This window comes from Nothobranchius furzeri, chromosome 10, assembly GCF_043380555.1.
Source record: "Nothobranchius furzeri strain GRZ-AD chromosome 10, NfurGRZ-RIMD1, whole genome shotgun sequence".
Classification (NCBI taxonomy): Eukaryota; Metazoa; Chordata; class Actinopteri; order Cyprinodontiformes; family Nothobranchiidae; genus Nothobranchius; species Nothobranchius furzeri.
Genome location: NC_091750.1, coordinates 28,491,106 through 28,499,592, shown reverse-complemented (window position 1 = coordinate 28,499,592; position 8,487 = coordinate 28,491,106). Strand labels below are relative to the sequence as shown.

Genomic DNA, 8,487 nt, shown 5'->3' with positions numbered 1-8,487 from the left:
ACATTCTTCGTCGTGCCGGCTGCTTGCATGTGCTAAATTAAAATGAGCACTTTCTCCGATTTCCACTTTTGACTTCCACCTGTTTGCCTTTCTGCTAAAGCGCCCCCTAGTGGCAGGTGAAGGAAAATCTTCAGTAAAGCCGCACCTCATTATAAGCCGCATGGTTCAAAGCGTGGGAAAAAATTAGCGGCTCATAGTCCGGAAAATACGGTATGTATAACTAAAGCCACGGAAAAAGACAAGAAAAAGTAACCGAGCGTAAGGCGTAGGCAACCACAATCACAGCCAAAGGTGGGTAAGGTCACAATAAACCAAGGCAGAGGTGGAGGAAGACAGCGTCTTCGTTTTTCCTTTTGTGCAGAAAAATGACCTTTATTTATTTAAGCTTTTAAAAAGTGGTCTGTACCTAACATAGATATAAACTTTTTACTTCAGTAAACTCAATTGAGCAGCAGTGCAAACTGATAGGAAATAAAAACACATGAATTGACTGTAAATTAAACAAACCTGGGCTGAAGCGAGAATGTTTGTCTTACCTAAACAATCAGTACGCAAGGCTCAGAGAGACTCTGGTAACCACTCACTATCCACGTGTGGCTGCAGCAAGTCCCCCTCCCAAATCAACTGAGAGCATAAATGAATACAATTATTACTTACAGCCTCGCACACCACCTCTCAAAAACCACTCCCTGGTCTGCACACCTTTTTATAATCAACTCATCGAGAAGTAGCAGAGACCGTGAGCTGTGACACGTTCACGGACAATCCCTACAGTTAGGAATTCTGAGACACCCTCATCTTAACTGGATGACCTCCGTCACCTGGTTAGATTAAGTGTCAAGAAAATGTCAGGGGCTGCACAGTGGTAAGCACTGTTGTCTTGCAGCAAGAAGGTCCTGGGTTTGAATCCCAGCCTGGGATCTTTCTGCGTGGTTTTCATGTTCTCCCTGTGCATTCGTGGGCTCCGTCCCACAATCCAACAACGTTAGATTCATTCATTATTTAATTTTGAAGATTATAACTGACAACCAATGAAAATCCCAAATTCAGTATCTTAGAATATTAGATGCGTTCAGACCAATGCAAAAGTGTTGGCCAGCTGAAAAGTATGAGCATGTACAGCACTCAACAGCCTCTTTTATAAGGCAGACCATCGCGTCATTACAGAGTGATAAATCTGAATTTGTGGGTCTCGTAAATGCGGCAAGGAGCAAAGGAGAAAGGTGATAAAACTCGATTGTGATGCGCCTAGCCTCGTAGTAATATTGCCGCACGAGCCCCTCGCCTCTGACGGCTAAACGCGTGTCAGCCGTGCTAATCCCTTTGGAGTGACTGTGGGAGGGCCCCTGCAAAAGAGGGTGGTCGTGTTAGTGACGGATACTGCGCGCCGAGTGCCGGCCGGAAGGGATATAAACACACATAAACACGGCCTCTCATGAGTATCTTTCAACCACCTACAACATGGCAAAGTGGACGGACGCGGAGACCATGGAGCTTCTGGTCGTGCGAGCGGACGAACAGAATAGTCGCCTTTTTACGGGGACGGTGAGAGACAGCCAGCTGTTCGACAGGGTGGTGAAAACACCGGCTGAGCGGGTCGTCACGCGGGACAAACAGCAGGTCACGTCAAAGCTAAAGGTCCTGAAAAAGAAATTTCATCAGTCTGACGTGTCTTCCGTCTGACACTTGAATGTCACATGCGGGGGGGCCGCCCAGCGACCTCCCTTTGTCCCATTTTGGTTTGAGAGGTGTCTGATGGCAGTTTATTCTAGCTTCAGGTTTGCTACTATAAATGCCAAAATCCTCCCCAGGGTGCCGCGGCAAATCCCGTCTTGCAAACGCTAGGGTCCTGTAAAAACAGCGAATGTTCATCTGGGGCTCCTTTGGCCTGGATTACTGCAGCAATGCGGCGTGCCGTGGAGTCCACTGCTCAGGTGTTACGAGAGCCCATGTCGCTCCGGCCTTCAGCTCTTCTGAATTGTTGGATCTGGCGTATTGCATCTTCGTCTTCACAATACGCCATAGATGTTCTATGGGGTTAAGGTCAGGCCAGTTTGCTGGCCAATCAAGAACAAGCAAGGGCGTCAGTTTGTTTTCAGAATAGCTGGGGACAATAACCATACACTTGAGTGGGGTTTAAAAATTGCTGGGGACAATAAAGTAGGCTAGCACAGGGGTCGGCGGCTCTGGAGCCGCATGCGGCTCTTCCATCCATCTGATGCGGCTCTCTGTGCTTGTAAAATAATGAATGGATATTTAAATAAAATGCTTTATATTTTACTGCATAAATTTTACATCTGTAAGCTAATTCTAAATGTAAAGATTGTCTGCATAAACCTGAACAGGTCCAACCCGGTCTTACTGTGAGACCGGGTTGACGCGTCACGCTTGTGCGTAATCATAGGCGCTTCCTGAGCTGAAGACGATGTGAGATTCTGGGATTCTCCTCAGACAGGTTCCTGGATGTGTCGCCACATTGGAGACAGGAACAAGCGCTATTCAGCCAAAGTTTCATAATCAGGTGTGGCAGTGTGAGTGTCCTGTCACAGTGTCCCGATAGATCACGCGCCCTGGCTACTTGGCCAAGGGGATGTTCCTTTGGCTGACTGGTTAGAGCGTATCACTCTCACCCGGGAGTCTGGGGATCGAATCCCGCCCGGGCCCTCGTTTCTCCACCTTGCCACATATTGACGTATAATCTCAAGGATGTTGGTTGTTTTGAAAGAATTACCCCGACGCACACTGATGCGCATGGATGAGCTGACATTTTAATCGTTACGCACATCGCAGAGGTAACTTGATTCCCATCAGAACATCAGAGCTTTATACTGGACACTGTGTTCAGCGCGGCTCGGAGAACACACGGTGGACAGTGGGCTGAAGATCTGTAGAGGGGTTCGCAGCCCAGCGCAGAACCACGTCGCATGCGGTAAGATTTCCTCCCACTGAAGCGGTCTGGAAACCCGGTCTCTCTGAGGGATGTGTCACTTGGAAAAATGTTCTTTTTATGAAATTATGACACTTTGGCTGAACAGCGCTTGTTCCCGTCTCTAATATGGAGACGCATGACGCATCCAGTCTGAGGCAGAATAGCTCTTCAGCTCAGAAAGCACCTGTAGAGACATTTGATCACGCACAAAGTTTATGTGGAGCAGAAGCGGTCGGGCCACGGCAGGTGAAACGTTCCTAGCCTACATGAAGTGTAACTGTTTAATTATAACATTAATATGTTACTGGACACACTGGTCTGGTTGGTTAGACCAGTGTTTGAAGTGGAAAACACACACACACACACACACACACACACACACACACACGCACACACACACACACACACACGCGCACGCACACACACACACACACACACACACACACACACACACACACACACACACACACACACACACACACCAATTAAAATAATGCTGATAGCATGGACTAGAAGCCAGGTGATGGTTTACGTATTTAAATGATGATCAGGCTGCTGTAAAATGTAATCTCCATCCACATCCAGACACAATTGTCCTCTATTCTTTCTCTAGTTGCTCTGCTCTTGTCTGGGCTGACGTAGCTGACAGTGCGCACGGTGCGCCTAACTAGCGGCTGATGCACATTTTACGCATTTGGAGAGGTGGGCTGGATGCTTTGCTTTTACTGGAAGATGGTCCACTTAACGCACGGGTGTAGACTACATATTAATGACAAATGAATGAAAATTAAATTGTGAGTTTTTATTTCATATTTTAGAAATAAAAAGGACGGGGGAACACATTTATGACGTCTTTTTAAACGAAATTTTCTAGCGCGACCTGCCTGCTTCACTAAGTCACTGCTTATTAAGGTCCGTCCAAAATTACCGTGGCCCACCCAAAAATGAAAACCTGGCGCCGCGCCTGTTATAAACCTCTGCAAATTGTTGTTCTTCACTTGATCAAACTCAGACTTTGTACAGCTAATGTCAAGATGTAAAATTATGAATTCCTCCCACTGAAGCGAAAGTTGGTTCTACTGAGTCCGGTTACCTTGGTGGCCTCGTACACCAACACGGAGTGTGCACCTCCACAAAGTTACTTGCTCTCCTGGAAACCCGACATCGGCTGTCAGAAGCGGGAGGTGAAGAAGGAGATGAGGCAAACAGAGTGAGTGTGACGTAAAGAAACCAGACTGGTGTGGAGGTGAGCAAAACAGCTGGAAAAGTGTGGGTGTTGAATCCCCCACGGGTGCGACACCCATGAGAGCGACTGGTACCGGCTGCTGTCACCTGTTGTGAGCAGCTCTCTGCTGTCTGAGGGTAGGCCCCGCCCACAACGCTGTGGCTCCCAGTGTTTTCATTACTGTGGGAAATGGATAATAATGGCTCTTTGATGGGAACAGGTTTCCGACCCCTGGTAAAAGATCTGAGCTGGTAAAACAAAAATCCTCATCAGCAGGCTTTTTTTTAAAGTGGGGGGGACACAGCTGCCAATCACAAATTTTGCCGGGGACATGTCCCCGGCGTCCCCGGTTAAAATGACGCCTATGAGAACAAGGATAACAAGGCCCTGGTTGCTTTGGCACTGTGTGCAGGTGCCAAGCCCTGTTGGAAAACGAAATCTGTATCTCCATAAAGTTGGTCAGCAACAGGAAGTGTTCTAAAACTTCCTGGTAGATGGCTGCGTTGACCTTGGACCTCAGGAAACACAGTGGACCAACACCAGCAGATGATGTGCTGGTTTGTCGATGTGTGTGTGGAGGATGGCTGCTTATACTGAGCCGGGATCCTCCGGAGGTTTCTTCCTGTTAAAAGAGAGTTTTCCTCTCCACTGTCACTACATGCTTGCTTAGTATGAGGATTGCTGTTAAGACTCTGACACTAGTCAGTGACTCGATGCGACCTGCTGGGTTCCTTATGTAGGAAACATTTTGCTGACTGTGCCTCGAGACGACCCTTGTTGTGATTTGGCGCTACAGAAATAAACTGAATTGAACTTCAGCCGGCCAATAAGACTCAGTGAGCAGGTCAGCTGAGCATAGAAAACCTAGATCACCTGCAGGTGTGTAGAGCTAGAGAAGCACGACAGGGTTTTATTTAAAACCGTCATACGTCAAAAAGGACACCGCTCGTTGCAATTTAAATTTGTTTTTACTTAAAAAATTCAAAATAAATATTTATAATTTATCCCAAAAAAAAAAGAAGAAAAAAGACAATATTCCACTTCAGGTCTAGAGACAGATGGCAGGACAAGAATGTGAGACCTGGGCTCTCTCAGCTGGTTTCTCCCCCGTAAGAAACAAGGACCAGATGAGAGGTGAGAAACAACTAAAACAGTTTCGTCGGCTCCTCGCCGCTGAAGATGAAGGTTGCATTGTATTTTGATGCAGATTGTCCTCCGAGCTCCAGAAGACATCAGACTCTTCAGCAGGCTACAGCGTATTCAGACTCACCAGAGGATCCACAGTGATTCAGTAGGAACTGGCCCTGGTCCAACACACAGACGTCAACGTAACGAAAACTTACGGTTCATTTAGACTCGTGTGGCAGCCTGAAACCTCCACTGGTCATCTGTTCACATTTAAAACCAGAAACTTTCATTTTTCAGTACAAAAAATAGATGAAGGGATGAAAAACAATCCTGATGGAATGAATTTGATATCAAAGCGTCTCTCTGGGTCTACGTCCGCACAGTGAGGGTTATGATTTAAGGATTGGGGTGGAGCTAGTTAACATTCATTTGTTGAATATATTTATTAGTCTTTAAGCATCGGGTATCAGAATAATTGGGCAGTCGACACCCTTCACATTTAGAGTTTCTATATAATACAGTAAAGAATTCAACTGAATTTTTAACACTAACTCCTGTGTGTCTCCTCCTTCAAGTGGCGTCGTCCTTCTCATTATTGCGATGAATAAAATCTTAAAAGATGATTTTTTTTTTTAGAAAAAACCTTTTGCTCACTACAGTATCTGCTATGTACATCTGTTTAAAAAGCAAGCATGGCCATCGCTATGTACAGCTAGAGACTTCCTTCTTGTTCTTTTCAGAATATACATATTTACTAATTTTCACAGTATTCTATGTTTGCTCATATATTCAGTATCAATAGATGTATCATCTCATTTTCTGTAAGTACAAATATTTCTCATCATGGCGTTGGGGTTGGGGTGAAGACCCTCCCGGAGTCACGCGTTGATATTTCGTGAACACTGCTCACGTCTGTTTTCAAACTGAAAAGAGCTGCAATCGTGACTTTAGTTCAGTTCTTTATTTTTTCCACCACTTCACAGCCCTCCAACGGAGGAACAAAGGTCCGATGTGCAGTTTTCGAGTTTGCGCTTTCCTCCGTCTTCGTCACATCTTGTGATATTTCATTTCATCCCTATTCTGTCACTAGTAAAGGTTGAATATCTGCAGTGGGTTTGCCCAAACAGTCTCTTCCACGTGGCCACAGTCTTTAAAAAAAGAGATAGTTCTGCCTCCTTGTTTGGAGGGAAGTTGCAGAGCGTAACAAACCCTCCACCAGCGGCTTTCCCCTGCTCCGCGCCCATCGGAGGAGAGCCGTCGGCTGTCTGAATCCCCTCCCTTCGTCGTTTCTTCCTGGTTGTGGTCTTTATTGTCTCTGGTGTTATTGCATTAAGGCACTTGGGGGTTTTTTTGGTTTTCAAGGAAGCTCAGAGGAGACCAGGGCCAGGCCGGAGCTCTGGCGTATGGGAGGCCCGGCGTGGACGGCCTTGGGACAATCCGGCGTTAGCACTCGGCCATTCTCCCCAACGCTGCCTGTGATGGACAGACGCGCCTTGTTCCTCATGGCTTCTGTGAACGTTAGCTGCAGAGAAATACGGAGTCAAGTTCACAAACAAAGAAACTGGAAATAAGAAAACCTGGAATGTTGGAAACTGGAGTTGGATAAAAGAAAAATAACCCTAACCCAAGAATAATCCATAATATGGTTGAGGATTAGTTTGTCTACGAGGTAAAAATACATTAACCTGTTCAGAGAGTTTATTTCCCACAGGAGTGATGTGCTAACGGCTAGTCCTATCTTAAAATCCTCTCCAGAATGTCACAGAAACTCATCAACTTTATTTCGTAAATAATTTCACATTACAGGGTCAGATACAATCCTGATGGACTTGAACTCTGGATGCTCCACATGTGCTGCTTTGGTGATTTTTATTCTGGAAAACAATCACAGAATTTCACATTATTAATCACGGGTGGTTAGTAAAATGAATTTCAATATACTTCAGTGACAATTACAACACGAGCCGTTTAAAGACAGCAGCGGCGCCATTTTACAGGATTTGTGACTTTTCCAGAAATGTGCTTCTGCCACCTGGTGGAGCTTGTATACACTACAGGTGTGTAAAGGTCAACACTGGATAAAAAAACATTTGACAGTTATTTTAAAGAATAACTATTTTAGATTTAACTAGCTTTCTGATTAAAAACTTTTGATATTAAGAAAACACTGAAAACTAAATTAATGTATTCATAATTCATTAAAAATGAATCCTGCGGAAACTAAAGGGAGATTTCTAACTTTTTAGAAGTTATTTACTGAGTTAAAATTAATTTTGATGCTAAAACCTTTTAGTTTTATTCAACTCCAGTTTCTGCAGAATTAAAAGAAACAACCTGAATCTCTTTGAACTCGGATGAAGTTAGGTTATTTATTATTAGGTTATTGTGACCAGTGGCAGATTTAGCATTTTGGGGGCCCAAGGCAAACACAGACATGGGGCCCCTTACACAAGATTTTCGACAATCTTACCTTTAACCCTCTCAGGCTCAAAATAAGTTTTGATAAAAGGACGAACAACTAAGTCCTTCAGGGGAACTTCTGAGTTAAAAAATGCTCATGAACAACGTCTGTGGAGCAACCAGGTAGGTAGGTTTTAATGTAACGCCTGTTTGATAACGCCTACCTCCAGAAGGTTAGCTGGATTTGCGAAACTCCCGTCTTCTGCCATGAATTACTTTCCCTTTTTATTATTCCTCCTCTTTTTTCCCGTCTCTCTCCCTTTGAGTGCCTTCAGTGTTTGCTCTGCTTTCTTCTTCCCGTCAGTGCTCCTGTGCGTTTGCCTTTCTTTTTGTTTCTATTTTCCATTTTGGTCCATGTTTTCCTCCCTTTAAACATTTTCCATTGTCTTTCCTTTTGTGCTTCCTTGGGGAGTGAGCGCCACCTCACCTCTGCCAAGTGGACCTCAAGGAATAAACCATCAATCCTGCTCAATGGTACACTTTCCTCCCATTAGGACAGCGGGAGGGTTAAATGAATAGTCCATTGTGGCTTTAACAGACGGGTGCCGGCAGTCAGGGCTAGGGGGCCCCAGGCGGCCGACGACCTATGCCTAATGGTAAAACCGCCACTGATTTTGACACAAGGAAGGCTTCATCCCTACAAAATTGTGGGATAACTCAAATCAGGCAGAACAGCTGCTAATGGAAATATTGAATTATTTTTCTTTAAACAAATAAGTCGTTTCCATTACAAGTGTACATCTAT

General features: G+C 45.0%; 1 protein-coding gene across 4 annotated transcripts in view; it reads right to left on the bottom strand.

The window, feature by feature from the left end:
- Window positions 1-5,103: 5,103 nt before the first annotated feature.
- The window catches only part of gria4b (glutamate receptor, ionotropic, AMPA 4b), a 248,566-nt gene continuing 245,182 nt past the window's right edge, over window positions 5,104-8,487 (bottom strand). For all 4 annotated transcript variants that reach the window (XM_070555454.1, XM_070555453.1, XM_054731031.2 and 1 more), the window contains one exon: window positions 5,104-6,804. In XM_070555454.1, coding sequence (XP_070411555.1) covers window positions 6,640-6,804 — 165 coding nt within the window. In that variant the 3' untranslated portion in view covers window positions 5,104-6,639. The remainder of the gene's footprint in view (window positions 6,805-8,487) is intronic.